The following is a 16,944-nucleotide window of genomic DNA, read 5'->3' as shown; positions in this document are numbered from 1 at the left end:
TTAAAAATGATTTCAGGGACCTAGGTAGGAAGCTTAGGGCAAGGACCTCCAAGGTAGTTTTCTCAGAAATACTACCAATCCCGCGAGCCACACAGGAGCGCCAACGGGAAGTTAGGGAGGTGAATAAGTGGCTAAAGAGTTGGTGCAAGGCAGAAGGCTTTGGATTCATGGAGAACTGGGCCGACTTCGCGGTCGGCTACAGGCTCTACCGTAGGGACGGGCTGCACCTCAATGGGGAGGGTGCAGCTGTGCTGGGGAAGAAGATGGCTAATAGGTTGGAGGAGTTTTTAAACTAGAGACGGGGGGGGGGGGGAAACCAAAGAGATAGGTGGGATGTGAGGCAAGCAAGGGGGAAGGGGAGAAGTGAATATAATGAGGGTGGAGAGGGGGGTGGGGATAGTACAGTTAGATCGTTAGAGAAGAATAGGATGCTAAATAACCCCAAAGTTTTATCTTGCATGCTGACCAACGCAAGAAGCCTGACCAATAAGGCGGATGAGCTGCGGGCGCTTATATCGGAGGAGAGGTATGACATCGTAGGTATAACAGAGACTTGGCTAGACGATAGCTACGACTGGGCGGTAAATTTATTAGATTATAGTTTATTTAGAAGGGACCAGAAACAGGGGAAAGGCGGAGGAGTCTGCTTATATGTAAAGTCATGTCTAAAGCCCAGACTAAGGGAAGATATAGGAGAGGGAGAAGAGGGGGTCGAGTCCATGTGGGTAGAGATAGAGGGGGCAAAAAATAATAATAAAATATTACTGGGGGTCTGCTATAAGCCACCAAATATAACAGAGGAGAATGAGAATCTGCTATTAGGACAAATAGACAAAGTAGCAAAACATAATGAAGTGATTGTAATGGGGGATTTCAACTACCCGGATATTGACTGGGAAACAGAAAACTGTAGATCTCAGAAAGGAAAAAGGTTCTTGACAAATATTAAGGATAATTATCTCTCCCAACTAGTGCAGGAACCAACGAGAGGGAAGGCCGTGTTGGACTTAATATTGACTAATAGGCCTGATAGAATAACTGAGGTACAGATAGGGGGGCACCTAGGTAATAGCGACCATAATATTATCGACTTCAAAATGCCCTTCAGTAGGGTTATCAATAAGGGAACAACAAAAACATTAAACTTTAGGAGGGCGAAGTTTGATCAGCTGATAGAAAACCTTCAACTTATTGACTGGGACAAAGTTCTTAATCAAAGGAATACGAATAGTAAATGGGAAACCTTCAAAAGAATTCTGAATACTCAGTGTGAGAGGTATATACCGTATGGGAATAAAAGGGCCCGAAATAAGAGGAAACCAATATGGTTGAACAAGAACATAAAAGGGGCGTTAAATAGCAAAAAAGAGGCATTCAAGAGATTAAAACAGGAAAACAGTAAGGAGGCACTAATGTGTTACAAGGAAAAAACGAGAACCTGTAAAAAACAAATAAAAATAGCGAAGGAGGAAACAGAGAGACGTATTGCTAGGGAAAGTAGATCAAATCCCAAACTGTTCTTTACGTATATAAATAGTAAAAGGGTTAAATCGGATAATATTGGACCGATAAAAAGTGAGGAAGGCAAAATCATAGAGAAAGATGAGGATAAAGCTAATCTATTAAATAATTTTTTTTCGACAACTTTCACAAAGGAAATCGAACTAACAGGAGAAGTGAGAAGTGACAAGCTTAATCCTCCACTAAGTATGACTAATCTAACCCAAGCTGGGGTACAGAAACGCCTCAGTAGCATTAAAATAAACAAATCACCAGGACCTGATGGCATACACCCACGGGTACTAAGGGAACTAAGTAATGTGATAGACAGACCGTTATATCTTATATTTAAGGACTCTGTTGAGACTGGGTCTGTGCCACTTGATTGGCGACAGGCGAATGTAGTGCCAATATTCAAAAAGGGAGCGAAAAGTGACGCCGGAAACTATCGGCCGGTGAGTCTGACGTCCGTTGTGGGCAAAATTTTTGAAAGCTTCATTAAAGAGGCAATTACGGAGCATCTTGATGCTAATAATCTTTTAATCCCGAACCAACATGGATTCATGAGGAATCGCTCCTGCCAAACAAACCTGATTGACTTCTACGAGGAGGTTAGCTCTCGAGTAGATCAGGGGGAACCAGTGGATGTCGTGTATCTCGACTTCTCAAAAGCGTTCGATAGCGTGCCACATAATAGGTTGGTATACAAAATGAGAATGATGGGGCTGGGGGAAAATGTCTGCAAGTGGGTAGCTAACTGGCTAAAGGATAGAAGGCAGAGGGTGGTTATAAATGGAATATACTCAGATTGGGTAAGTGTCACTAGTGGGGTACCACAGGGGTCTGTACTAGGCCCAATGTTATTTAATATCTTTATTAACGAGATAGTCAACGGGATAAATAGTAAAATATCAATATTTGCAGATGACACAAAGTTATGTAAAACAATTAATACAAAAGAGGACAGTGCAGACCTACAGAGGGATTTGGATAAGCTGGGTAGGTGGAGCATTCAATGGCAAATGAGGTTTAAAGAGGAGAAATGTAAGGTCATACATATGGGAAGGAAAAATAGAAGTCACCAGTACTCACTGAATGGGAAATCATTGGGGAATTCAGAGATGGAGAAGGACTTGGGCATCTTGATTGATAGCAAACTAAATTGGAGTGCCCAAAGTCAGGCCGCTGCTGTAAGGGCAAACAGGGTAATGGGATGTATCAGAAGAGGTATAGCTGCAAAGGATGAGAACATTGTTCTTCCACTGTACAAAGCACTGGTCAGACCACACTTGGAATACTGTGCTCAGTTATGGGCCCCAATATATAGAAAGCATATAAATGAGCTTGAAAAGGTACAAAGGAGGGCAACAAAATTAATAAAGGGAATGGAGGGACTGCAATACCCAGAGAGGTTGGCAAAACTAGGACTATTCAGCTTGGAAAAGAGAAGGTTGAGGGGGGACATAATAAATGTGTACAAATATGTTAGGGGACAGTATAGAGATCTTGCCCGGGATTTGTTCAAAAGGAGGGATATTACGGTAACAAGAGGGCATTCACTAAGACTGGAAGAGAAAAGGTTTCAGCACCAGCATAGGAAGGGGTTCTTTACGGTAAGAGCAGTGAGAATATGGAATTCACTGAGTGAGGAGACGGTAATGTCGGATTCACTACACCAGTTCAAGCGGGGACTGGATGCATTTCTAGATACCAGGCAGGTTTCAGCATATACTTAAAAATAAAATAAAATAGTAGGCTGATACAGGGATTTATTCTGACTGCTGGTTTCAGAGTCGGGAGGGAATTTTTCCTCAGGTGAAGATTGGCCAAATCATTTGGGGTTTTTGCCCTCCTCTGGATCAACTTTAGCAATTACAGAACTAACAGGTCAAACTTGATGGACGCAAGTCTTTATTCGGCCTTACAAACTATGTCACTATGTTACTATGACTCTCCCATACACAGGAGTACCTGGCTGACAGCTATCTCGGCCAACTCTTCCATACACAGGAATGTCCGGCTGACAGTCATCTCGGCCAACTCTCCCATACACAGGAATGTCCGGCTGACAGTCATCTCGGCCAACTCTCCCATACACAGGAATGTCCGGCTGACAGCCATCTCGGCTGACTCTCCTATACACATAAGCGCTCGCTTGTCCAAGCTCCTGCGTTCTCTATGAGAAAGCTGCCGACTGACTCATGAGCTAATCTCAGGGAGAACAATGCGATCACCAGTCCGAAATCAGACATATCTCAGATAACTCATTCTGTAGCCAACACATCTCTCCAGACCAACAGTCGGCTGGCGCCCCATACACATTAGACCGTCAGCTGAACCTGTCGGATTCAGTCTAACATATATGGTGGCCTTAAAGCCCCCGCATACTTTAGAAAGTTGTCGGATGACAGACAAAAGATCCGGAAGTCCGAAATCGGGAGAGACCGAACAGTCGATATCGACCTTTATTGCATATCTACAGAATAAATATCTTGATGAATGTAGGCCCAACTGCATTTACATCATGGAGTCCGGGGGCCGCATTGTATTAACTGCTTATCGATGCCCACATGATGCAATCTTAAGTTGCCGATGGGATGCCAGCACAGCTGGGGGTCTGCTGAAGACCCCTGTATTTGTTAAGACAGTGCTAGAAAGCATGCCCGTGGCTGGTGCTCATAGGAGACCGTGATTTTTCCTATACACAGCAGTACCGTGGTATTGCTGTGAATGGTATAAGCGAAGAGATGATTGCAGGCTCACTAAGGGAAAATAAAACACAGTAAAAATAGAAAAAAAAGTTTATAAATATGGAAAAAATAAAAATAAATATATAAAAATTTAAAATCACCCTCTTTTCCCCCCAATATAAAAAAAAAAAGAAATAGAAAAATACGTGGTATCTCCATACCTGTAAAATTCTGACCTATTAAGATATAAATTAATGAACCCAACCGGTAAACACTGTAATGAGAAAAAATCAAAATGCCAGAATTGTGATTTTTGTTGGGCAATACATCTTACCTACCTCGAATTGGAATCAATAAAAACATCAGCTTGGAGAGCAAAAAACAAGCCCTCACACTGCTCCAGCAAATGAATAATGAAACCATTACAATTACAAGTCTCGGAAAATGGAGACACCATTTCCAATTTTTTTTGTCAGCACTTAAAAAAAAAAAAACTATAAGTGCTTGGTATCAATGTAATCATATTGACCTGGGCAATGAAATTATCAGGTCATTTTTACTATATACTAAATTTTGTAAACAACAACAACAACAAAAAAAACACTTTTTTTTTTTTTTTGCAAATTAATTTTTTTCTTGTTTTCTAGTACATTAAATCATGAAATGGATGGTGAAAGTGCAACTCACTCAACAGAAAAAACAAGACCTCCTATGGACATATTGGATGAAAAATTAAACAACAAAAAAAGTTATAAAAAAAGTTATGGCTCTTCAAAGAAGGGGAGAAAAATCACCATGTTGGAAAGGGGTTAAAAGTTTTTTTTTTTTTTATAGGAAGACCGATATCACTAATGTTTTGGGAGTGTAAAAGGAAATCAGATTACCCAAAATAAACCCACATAACTAAGGGAAACATACAAACTCCTTGTATAGGTTTCCATCGATCAGATAAAACTGCAGCCATAACTTTTCCATGCAGTAACTTGCATACAGGACTGATACAAGACAAATGTAACAGAGAGAGAACAATCAAATACACCTAAACTTAAAACATATATAAAGACAGATTTTAAGGCTACATAGATGCCACAGCCCCAATTCATTATTTACCCACCATTTGCTCCCTGCTGGCAATCTGTCCCATGGTACAAGCAACACACATTGAGCATTCACAAAAAACAAGCTGCACATGAATAGCGGGTAAACTAAAGGCAGAATAACGCGCGCTGAGTTGCATGTGGATTTTTAAAAATATTTTACCAGTATGTTCTTTTTGTGTCGTTTCTCCTTTATATGCTTGTGGGCTCCTTGGACGTTCTCGATGTGAACGGAGCACAGCTTGCATAGGTACAGGCAGTTGGAGAAGTCCGGAGATCTCTGGAATAAGTGTGAGAAGGTTGGGGAGGCGAAACATCCTGCACAATTACAATGACAACAGGCTCATATCAAGTACATTGTTTTACATTTGGTGGCCTTGCCCTTTTTATTTAAGGAATCCACTCCCCTCTCCACCCCCATAGATCGGTTTCTATGGAACATCTTGATAAATGTGAACTATGGTGGGGGATGCGATTGTACATTAGGATCATTCTTCCCCATACGGCTAATGCATATGAGCTGAGCGTTCGCGTGCATGCAGAAGTTTAGAAAAATAGCTCTTGTTCACAATCGTTGTGTGGACACTATAGTAAGTGAGACACAATACCTTCTCCAGGCGGTGGATATAATCCCTCTCCAGCCTCTCTTCTGCTTGTTTCAGGCCCAGTTCTTGGTCTGCTAGGTTGTCGTCCTCTGTAGATGTCCTGTCTGAAGTCGCCGGCTCTATGGTAGGACCGTTCTCTGTAAATTTACCAAGAACAGAGAAAAGGGTCTTTTACTAAGGAGATGTAAGATATCTAAGCATGGTAATTAATCCCGATGTTGGCCAAAAAACGTCCAGCAGTTATGTAAGAAAGCCGACTGGTCACTACCACCTGAGCAACCTGAAGGCCACTAGGTGATGTTCTGCCTGAGGGAAGGGACCAGTAAATCTGATCATACAAAATAGATAACTGTCAGCCAAACTATTGTCCAGATGACGGCTATCTCTCCAGACTTTTCCAATACACAAGAACGTTCGTCTACTCTAAGAGACAGTCACTCCCAGAATCACCCTGCAGAGGATTATTTCCTGGAGAACAGAAGGATCAGATGTTGAAATTCCAACAACTGAACCTTCTCTTCCCAGACATCATCTGCCGGGGGAACATCATCTGTCGGGGTGTAAGGGGAGTCAGGAGGTCCTTATACTCATTAGATGGTTGGTTGACTTATCTAATGCATGTGGGGGCTGATAGTGGATACATCTGCTAATCCTAATTGAATGTGATATTATCTTCCAGGATAAGTGGCTTTTGATTAGCCGGGCTGGCGCGACGCCATCATTGCGGTTTGGCGCACAGATGACATTGTGCCAGCCCAGCTAATCAAAAGCCGTGCCGGGGATCCCAGAAGGCAAGAGACTACCGACCTGGCTGATGGACCGGAGTCCCATGAATTGATCTGCCCAACTCTACTTGTAAGCACCAATCTGAAGTTGGATCTGGCCAACCTTGCCTTCTCTGAGGCTGTAGAAGAAAAGCTGCCTGTGCTTCAAGCATTGGAGAGCGCTTAAATCTGGCCAGCGGCACGACAATGCCACTGGCCCAAAGTGTCACTCAAGCAGGAGTGCACCGCTCTCCAACAAGCAGGAAGCTGGTAGACCAGGGAGCGGTGTACTTCTGCAGAAGTTAAGAAACCCCTACTATAGGGAACAGGTCACACTCTGCACCAACTGCACGGAGCTGGATGTTGTCACCTCCCCGCACATGTGCAAGTAAGTTATGGCACGCTCACCTGGTGGGCTTACTGCTGCAGACGTCTGCTGATCTCCAGGTGACCCCTGATGTACGGTCTCGGAGCAGACACGTTCTGCATCAGTTTCTGAAGAGCCCTTGGGAGGAGCAGTGTCCCGATTCCCAATGGCGTCTCCAGCATCTTTGGATTTTGGACCACTTTGCTCTTGCTTGTTAGCTCGGGATGATTTACTGTTTCCTGCTAGTAGTGGAGAGGACCTCTTAGCTCTTGTGTGACCCAAGTCTTTGAGGCCCGGTCCCAAATCTCCCGTCTTACTAGTGCAATTAGTTGAGTTCTCTTTACAGATCCTTGCTTCGTCCACGATTCCCCCATAGGTCTCTGCCGATTTGCCCTTCTTCACAATAATTGTAGAGCTGCCATCATTATCTCTCACTGGTTTACCGTCCCCCCGGTGCTTATGCCTCTGGTTGTTCACCACACGCACGCGGCCAGTGCGGCTCAGTGGTTTCCTTGACTCGTGGTTCACAGGTTTGGAGAGACCATCCATTATTCCACAATTATTCTCACACCATTGGATAACTCACTGAGGGGTTTCAGACCTCCACGTCAGGTGAGGGGGCGCTGATGCACTGCCTGAAGACAGGAGATCAATTTTGATCATTATGATCCAATCATATCATTGACAGATAAACTAAAGCTTTCCATTGCTTTACTTTTCACCAAAAACATAGGGCTTACACTTCATCATATATGTACCAAGAACTCCCATTTTACAGACAGCTGACCGAACGAATGGCTATTTTGCAGATCGCGATTCTTCCAGAACTGTATTAAATATGCACGATTGGTTTAGCTTTATGTGAATATGTTGTCAAGGAAAAGAGTGGAGTAATCAGGTAAAATAAGGCTGGGGCTGCAACATAGGTGGCGCGGCCAAAGATGGCTGTATGCTGCTGCCACAGCGTAATGCAAGTGAATGCGGTTGCATTGTGACATGCAAGTTAAACATGTCGGAATCAGCTGGGTTTTCTTGTGACTTGCAGGTTGCAAGGCTTCCCCATACACATGCGTTCTGCAGCACCATTCAACAAACTTGTGTCTCAGCTAAAGGCGATAAGTAGCCCCAGCATTAAAGGGTGAGGCATGTTGGAATTCAACATGCCCGATTCTCTGCTCTGACATCTGCTGTCGGGTGAAGGGTTGGGAGCCCACCCGGTTGGGAGCCCACCCATCCACATTAACAAACAAACTCTCCACAATAAGACCATATATAAGGATTTATTTGGGAGATGTATTAAAATTTAGATCAAGTTTAGAGAAAAGATGCACTAAAATAACTAAAGACGACTGCGCCATGTAAAAAATTTGCCAAACGCAAACCCTATAAAAACAGCACCAGATTGGCTCCAGAGATGGCACACACTAATGGTGCACTGTGGCGCTCTGCAGAGTCGCTGTGTTGGCCATGCAAGCATTACTGCAGCTCTTGGGATTGGTTCAGACTGACAATGCATCCCTTAGACTTGAAAGGGTTAAGCCCTAAACTTTACACAGAACCTTAAAGAGAATCTGTCACCTGGTTTTTGCTACCAGAATAAGTGACACATCACAGGAATCGGGGTCTTTGTCTCTACATTGTGTTGCAAATTCACTTTAAGGCCACGGCCCCACTATCAGTATTCGGTCAGTATTTTCTCTCAGGAGTGGGAACCAAAACCAGGAGTGGGTGATAAATGCAGAATTGGTGACTTGTTTCTATTATACCTTTTCTCTGATTGTTCCTCACCGGGTTTTGGCTCCCACTCCTGAGAAAAAATACTGACAGAATACTGAGCAAATACTGATAGTGGGGCCGTGGTCTAACGGAAAAAGTAGTCCAATTACATTGACACACCCACAGTGCACTTCCTGTCTGATTTGCATATGACTTCTGAGCCAGATTTCTCATTACTGACATATTAGAGGGCTAGAAAAAAAAAGGTTTGTTTTTTTTAGGGGCGGGGAGGGATGGGGGAGACGACAAGTATCTATACAGCCATATGACTACTCTGATAAGTATAAATATACTGACTGGTTACCTTTAAATGGTTACAGGGGATGTGGGCTGTATAGCAAAAATAGGTTCCAAATGTGATTTCCATGCCGAAAATCCACTGCATATCATAGTGCCAGCATTGAGGATGGGATTTTACATGTCATCCACAGAACAAATTATCAGTCAATGCGGATTTTGAAGCCTTTTAACAACAAAATCTGAACAATACAATGCAGATTTTGCAGGTGCGGATTTTAGTCCCGAGTGCGGATAAGTTAAAAAAAAAGAACCATAAGTGACTTGACAAGAAAGAGGAGCCAAAAGTCAGGCGCTGCCAAAATAAACTGGCATCATAGTTTCTTGTAAATTAAAAACTTTTATTAATGTCCTGTAACAGCAATGTGTTTCGGTGCAGATTCTGCACCTTCCTCAGGGTCATATACTCGCTGGATCTGTAATAAAGTTAACTAAAAAAAGGCAGAAAATGAAATAAAAAAATGTACAATAACTTGGTGATTTAACATCTGTGGTTGCAGAGAACCCTGGTGGAAAAACACTGTGACACACACAACCTCCTGTCAGCTGGTGACACCTCATGTGACAGAAATGAAACTCAACTCTCCAAACTGCAGACTATGTGAAACCTCCGAGCTTCCTGAATCTTACGTTCCGGCCTTTCTCCATTGCAAAAATTCTACTTATCGTCACAAACAGATTGTCCTTTGCACGACACAGTTGTTTTTTATCTGCTTCAAATTTTTTTTTTTTTTTGCAAATTTACAAAGATTCTACAGACTTCTGCAGTTAATATCCCAGCGATTCTGTAACCTATGGGACAGAAAACCTGAGGCATGCCCTAAATTCTGTGCAGAATTTGTGAAAACCCCAACCACATGTATTTTTTTTTGCATATAATGCATGCAGGAGTTGTTTGACAAGAGCTAGGCAGCCAGAGGTGGCAGAATACAGTCTTACGAACGCCATAGAGCGAGATCTATTTCTTTTGGGACACCCTCCAAGAGCCCGAATTAATAGTCGCTCTGGCCACAATTCATCTGAATGATTGCCATGCAATACTACATTTTCTCTGTAGAGGCAATTCTAGCTGTTAGAGGCTACCCCTGAAAAAATTAACGATTAGCCAGGGTTATTGGGAACCGTACTCCTTGGAAATAAGAAGGTGCCGTAATGGAGAACACAGAGCAGCCTGGTCACAAATATATTCATAACCTACCCTCAGGATAGGGCATCAATATCAGATTAGTGGGGGTTTGACACTTGTCACTCCTACCGATCAGCTGCTACAAGCTCCGGTTGGATGTAAGCAGTGAAAGAAGAGGTAGCATTCGATGTGTAGTGGTCGCTGACAGGTGATGCAAAACAGGTCCTATATTGATAGGTGGGGGTGCCGAGGGTCAGACTCCCACCAATCTGATACAGTCATGGCCAAAAGTGTTGGCACCCTTGAAACTGTTCCAGAAAATGAAGTATTTCTCCCAGAAAATTATTGCATTTACACATGTTTTGTTATACACATGTTTATTTCCTTTGCGTGTATTGGAACAACACAAAAAAACAGAGAAAAAAAGCAAAATTGGACATAAATTTCACACAAAAAAAACAAACAAAAATGGGCTGCACAAAATTGTAGGCACCTTTCCAAAATTGTGGGTACACAACTTTGTTTCAAGAATGTGATGCTCGTTCAAACTCACCTGTGGCAAGTAACAGGTGCGGGCAATATGGAAATCACACCTGAAACCAGGTAAAAAGGGGAGAAGTTGACTCAATCTTTGCATTGTTTGTCTGTTTGTGCCACACTACATCTGAAGAACAGAAAGAGAAGAACTGTCTGAGGACTTGAGAACCAAAATTGTTGAACAATATCAACAATCTTAAGGTTACAAGTCCATCTCCAGAGATCTTAATGTTCCTTTGTCCACGGTGCACAACATAATTAAGAAGCTTACAACTCGTGGCACTGTAGCTAATCTCCCTGGACGGCAGAGAAAAATCGATAAAAAGGTTGCAATGCAGGATAGTCCGGATGGTGGATAAGCAGCCCCAATCAAGTTCCAAAGAAATTCAAGCTGTCCTGCAGGCTCAGGGTGCATCAGTGTTAATGCAAACTATACGTCGACATTTGAATGTAATGAAACATTATGGCAGGAGACCCAGGAGGACCCCACTGCTGACAAAGAGACATAAAAAAGCTGGATTGCAGTTTGCCAAAATGGACGTGAGTAAGCCAAAATCCTTCTGGGAAAGCGTCTTGTGGACAGATGAGACCAAGATAGAGCTTTTCAGTAAAACACATCATTATACCGTTTACCGAAAAAGAAATGAAACCCACAAAAAAAAGAACACAGTCCCTACAGTCAAATATGGTGGAGGTTCAAAGATATTTTGTTTTGTTTTTTGCTGCCTTTGGCGCTGGAGTGCCTTGATTGTGTGCAAGGCATCATGAAATCTTGAAAATTACCAAAGTATTTTGGGTCGCAATGTAGGGCCCAGTGTGTCAGAAAGCTGAGTTTGCGTGGCAGCAATGAGTCCTGATCTAAATCCCACTGAACACCTGTGGAAAGATTTTAAAATTGCTGTTGGGAGAAGACGCCTTCAAATAGGAGAGACCAGGAGCAGTTTGAAACAGAAGAATCCAAACTTCCAGTTGAGAGGTGTAAGAAGCTTGTTGATGGTTATAGGAAGCGATTGATTGCAGTTATTTATTCCAAAGGGTGTACAACCAAATATTTAGTCAAGGGTGCCAACAATTTTTGCCGACCAATTCTTGGGGTTTTGTGTGAAATTATGTCCAATTTGCAGTTTTTTTGTGATGTTCCAATACACACAAAGGAAATAAACATTTGGATAACAAAACATGTAAATTGTAATAATTTTCTGGGAGAAATACTTAATTTTCTAGAACAATTTCAAGGGTGCCAACACTGTATATGTGACTCATCCCAAGGACAAGTTATCAATAGAGTCTGCCTGGACAACCCCTTTAATATGACAGCCACTGCTGTATGGAGCGAACTGAGCCTTGACCCTCCAACTGACAAGGGGCAGCACGGTGCCAATACTTGTATTGATCCATAACTTGTCTGGAGACGATCAGAGATTTTTTTAAATTATGTTATTACTACACAATTGTGTTTTATGACCGGAGCTTTGTCCCGTCTGCCAGACATTCCTCTGTAATGAAGAATACACAATCGCAAACACTTGGCTGCTGCTAAAATCAATGAAGACTAGGACACGTAGTTGGCCACAGACACCAGATTTTGCATGGAGGAACCTGGCAGAGCCTCGCGTGAAGACAGCTAATTTAATAGGATTTTTCTCACTTCCTGTTGGTTTTGTACCAACCCCCATAGGTTGTTTTGTATTAATATTCATGGCGGTTTTCTCAAGATAGTAATATAATAACGTGCTGATCGCTGGGGGTCCGATAGTTGGAGTGGAAGTCAAGCAGGTGCAGAGCTGCTCGTTTCATGGGACTGCATAAGATCGGTTCAAGACGGTCTGTACTGGGCCGTCAACTCTCCTTTTAGGGACTGATTCATCATAGATTTTATGCAGAAAAGTGTCATAAAAGCTTTGAAAACTTGTAAAACTTCTGCGCAACACGGAGTTGCACCCCAAAATTTTTTTGCAACTTTTGGTAGTTTCACGCCAGTTAGAATAATCAAAATGGGTGGAGCCTGTATTGGGCGTGACCACGCCCACTTGTCCAATTAATCAACAGTGCTAGCCTTTTGCAATCAACTTTAAAAGACAGCAAATAGTGATGAGACATTTCTTTGATTTATTTTTTATTACCTGGATAATTCAATAGAATGTGGCTAAAAGGAAAGTTCATCTAATGTTAATCAGTAAAGAGAGAAGGGGGATGGAGCTGCAGGATCTGTGTGAGCCTGTGAGAGGGAAGAGGAGGATGGTGCTTCGGATCTGTGTGAGCCTGTGAGAGGGAAGAGGAGGATGGTGCTTCGGATCTGTGTGAGCCTGTGAGAGGGAAGAGGAGGGGGATGGAGCTGCAGGATCTGTGTGAGCCTGTGAGAGGGAGGAGGAGGATGGTGCTTCGGATCTGTGTGAGCCTGTGAGAGGGAAGAGGAGGGGGATGGAGCTGCAGGATCTGTGTGAGCCTGTGAGAGGGAGGAGGAGGATGGTGCTTCGGATCTGTGTGAGCCTGTGAGAGGGAAGAGGAGGATGGTGCTTCGGATCTGTGTGAGCCTGTGAGAGGGAAGAGGAGGGGGATGGAGGTGCAGGATCTGTGTGAGCCTGTGTGAGGGAGGAGGAGGAGGGGGATTGAGCTGCAGGATCTGTGTGAGCCTGTGAGAGGGAGGAGGAGGGGGATGGAGCTGCAGGATCTGTGCGAGCCTGTGAGAGGGAGGAGGAGGGGGATGGAGCTGCAGGATCTGTGCGAGCCTGTGAGAGGGAGGAGGAGGGGGATGGAGCTGCAGGATCTGTGTGAGCCTGTGAGAGGGAGGAGGAGTGGGATGGAGCTGCAGGATCTGTGCGAGCCTGTGAGAGGGAGGAGGGGGATTGAGCTGCAGGATCTGTGTGAGCCTGTGAGAGGGAGGAGGGGGATTGAGCTGCAGGATCTGTGTGAGCCTGTGTGAGGGAGGAGGAGGAGGGGGATTGAGCTGCAGGATCTGTGTGAGCCTGTGAGAGGGAGGAGGAGGAGGGGGATTGAGCTGCAGGATCTGTGTGAGCCTGTGAGAGGGAGGAGGAGGGGGATGGAGCTGCAGGATCTGTGTGAGCCTGTGAGAGGGAGGAGGAGGGGGATGGAGCTGCAGGATCTGTGTGAGCCTGTGAGAGGGAGGAGGAGGGGGATTGAGCTGCAGGATCTGTGTGAGCCTGTGAGAGGGAGGAGGATGGTGGGGATTGAGCTGCAGGATCTGTGTGAGCCTGTGAGAGGGAGGTGGACCTGCAGGGTCTGTGTGAGCCTGTGTGAGGGAGGAGGAGGGGGATGGAGCTGCAGGATCTGTGTGAGCCTGTGTGAGGGAGGAGGAGGGGGATGGAGCTGCAGGATCTGTGTGAGCCTGTGAGAGGGAGGAGGAGGGGGGTGGAGCTGCAGGATGTGTGTGAGCCTGTGAGAGGGAGGAGGAGGGGGATGGAGTTGCAGGATCTGTGTGAGCCTGTGAGAGGGAAGAGGAGGGGGATGGAGCTGCAGGATGTGTGTGAGCCTGTGAGAGGGAGGAGGAGGGGGATGGAGCTGCAGGATCTGTGGGAGCCTGTAAGAGGGAGGAGGAGGGGGATGGAGATGCAGGATCTGTGTGAGCCTGTGAGAGGGAGGAGGAGGGGGATGGAGCTGCAGGATCTGTGTGAGCCTGTGAGAGGCAAGAGGAAGAGGGGAATGGAGCTGCAGGATGTGTGTGAGCCTGTGAGAGGCAAGAGGAGGAGGGGAATGGAGCTGCAGGATGTGTGTGAGCCTGTGAGAGGCAAGAGGAGGAGGGGAATGGAGCTGCAGGATGTGTGTGAGCCTGTGAGAGGGAGGAGGAGGGGGATGGAGCTGCAGGATCTGTGGGAGCCTGTAAGAGGGAGGAGGAAGGGGATGGAGCTGCAGGATCTGTGTGAGCCTGTGAGAGGGAGGAGGAGGGGGATGGAGCTGCAGGATCTGTGTGAGCCTGTGAGAGGGAAGAGGAGGAGAGGGATGGAGCTGCAGGATCTGTGTGAGCCTGTGAGAGGGAAGAGGAGGAGGGGGATGGAGCTGCAGGATGTGTGTGAGCCTTTGAGAGGGAAGAGGAGGAGGGGGATGGAGCTGCAGGATCTGTGGAGCCTGTTAGAGGGAAGAGGAGGGGGATGGAGCTGCAGGGTCGGTGTGAGGGAAGAGGAGGGGGATGGACCTGCAGGGTCTGTGTGGGTCTGTGTGAGTCTGTGAGAGGGAGGAGGGGGGGATGGAGCTGCAGGATCTGTGGAGCTTGTGAGAGGGAGGAGGAGGGAGGATAGAGCTTCAGGATCTGTGGAGCTTGTGAGAGGGAGGAGGAGGGAGGATGGAGCTGCAGGATCTGTGGAGCCTGTGAGAGGGAGGAGGAGAGGGAGGAGGAGAGGGAGGAGGAGGAGGAGAGGGAGGAGGAGGAGGAGAGGGAGGAGGAGGAGGAGGGGAGATGGAGTACAGGGTCTGGGTGAGCTTGTGAGAGGGAGAAGGAGGGGGATGGAGCTGCAGGGTCTGTGTGAGGGGAGAGGAGGGGGATGGACCTGCAGGGTCTGTGAGGAGGGGGGGGATGGAGATGCAGGATCTGTGTGAGCCTGTGAGAGGGAGGAGGTAGGGGATGGGGGGTATAATCTGGATTTGTTAAATGATTATTTATTTTTAGAACAGGTCATCATTATCAGATCAGTGGGGGTCCGACACCCCCATTGATAAGTTGTTTAAAGCTCCCATGGCAGCTGGAGCAGCATCAGTGGCTGCCATTCACTGCTCAGCTCCTTATGAAGTGAATGAACTCTGAACAGATACAAGGAGCAGTGCTCTTCCAGCTCTGTATATACAATTTTCTCTCAAGCTAACAAAAATTTGGGTCCTGAATCACCAAAACCATAGAAAAAGTATTAAAACCTTATGCATCAACTTAAAAGTACATAATACATGAAGACGAAAAAAAAACTTGCTAAAAAATGGCGAGGATTTCCAAATAAATTAACAATTTGCAGAACAAATAACACTGCAGACAGTGCAGAGCACATTACACTGCAGACAGTGCAGAGCACATTACACTGCAGACAGTGCAGAGCACATTACACTGCAGACAGTGCAGAGCACATTACAGACAGTGCAGAACACATTACACTGCAGACAGTGCAGAGCACATTACAGACAGTGCAGAGCACATTACAGACAGTGCAGAGCACATTACAGACAGTGCAGAGCACATTACAGACAGTGCAGAGCACATTACAGACAGTGCAGAGCACATTACAGACAGTGCAGAGCACATTACAGACAGTGCAGAGCACATTACAGACAGTGCAGAGCACATTACACTGCAGACAATGCAGGGCACATTACAGACAGTGCAGAGCACATTACAGACAGTGCAGAGCACATTACACTGCAGACAATGCAGGGCACATTACAGACAGTGCAGAGCACATTACACTGCAGACAGTGCAGAGCACATTACAGACAGTGCACAGCACACTGCAGGCAGCACCTGTCACATCACCAGTGACGTCACAGAAAGAATGTAAACATGGTGACGTCATAGACACACCCCCTGCCACACTCGGAGAGCACCCTGCTCCGCTGCAGTCCGCGCAGTCTTATGCTGTCGCACACCGGACACACAGTGACACCGCTCCAGGCCGACCCTCTCCTGACACAGTCCAGGCCCCGGACACCGAAGGACACGGGGGTCACCTACCTGAGGTCCCGGCGCAGAGTGGCGCCCGGAGGTCCTGGCGGGGATGCGCTGCCTTCTGTGGCCCTTACTCCTGAGGTCGCTGCGGGGGCAGCGCCATGTTCGGCTCCTACCAGTGTGCAGGCCCCGAACACTCAGCTCACACCGCCGCCATGTCCAGCGCGCACTGCATTGTGGGGCGGGGGCGGAGCCGCGTCTGTCACTGAGGGGAGGAGGATGTGCACGGCTGTCAGACACTGAGGAAGAGGCTGAGGACCGGGGACCGGGGGTCACAGGAGAGAAGACTGCGAGGACCGGGGGGGTCACAGGGGAGAAGACTGCCAGGACCGGGGGGTCACAGGCGAGAAGACTGCGAGGACCGGGGGGGTCACAGGGGAGAAGACTGCGAGGACCGGGGGTCACAGGAGAGAAGACTGCGAGGACCGGGGGGTCACAGGGGAGAAGACTGCGAGGACCGGGGGGGTCACAGGGGAGAAGACTGCGAGGACCGGGGGTCACAGGAGAGAAGACTGCGAGGACC

General features: G+C 46.2%; 1 protein-coding gene across 1 annotated transcript in view; it reads right to left on the bottom strand.

Annotated features, from left to right (window-relative positions):
- TUT4 (terminal uridylyl transferase 4) overlaps positions 1–16,622 on the bottom strand; it is a 67,295-nt gene extending 50,673 nt beyond the window's left edge. The window contains exons 1-4 of the mRNA XM_073643467.1: positions 16,428–16,622; positions 7,065–7,658; positions 5,896–6,029; positions 5,451–5,567 (exon numbers count right to left, since the gene is read on the bottom strand). Of these exons, the coding sequence (XP_073499568.1) occupies positions 5,451–5,567; positions 5,896–6,029; positions 7,065–7,572 (759 nt within the window). The 5' untranslated portion in view covers positions 7,573–7,658; positions 16,428–16,622. The remainder of the gene's footprint in view (positions 1–5,450; positions 5,568–5,895; positions 6,030–7,064; positions 7,659–16,427) is intronic.
- Positions 16,623–16,944: the final 322 nt, after the last annotated feature.

The sequence above is a fragment of the Phyllobates terribilis genome, unplaced genomic scaffold, assembly GCF_046119375.1.
Source record: "Phyllobates terribilis strain yellow unplaced genomic scaffold, ASM4611937v1 Scaffold_8__6_contigs__length_399053987, whole genome shotgun sequence".
NCBI lineage: Eukaryota > Metazoa > Chordata > Amphibia > Anura > Dendrobatidae > Phyllobates > Phyllobates terribilis.
This window is presented reverse-complemented; position numbering and strand designations above follow the sequence as displayed.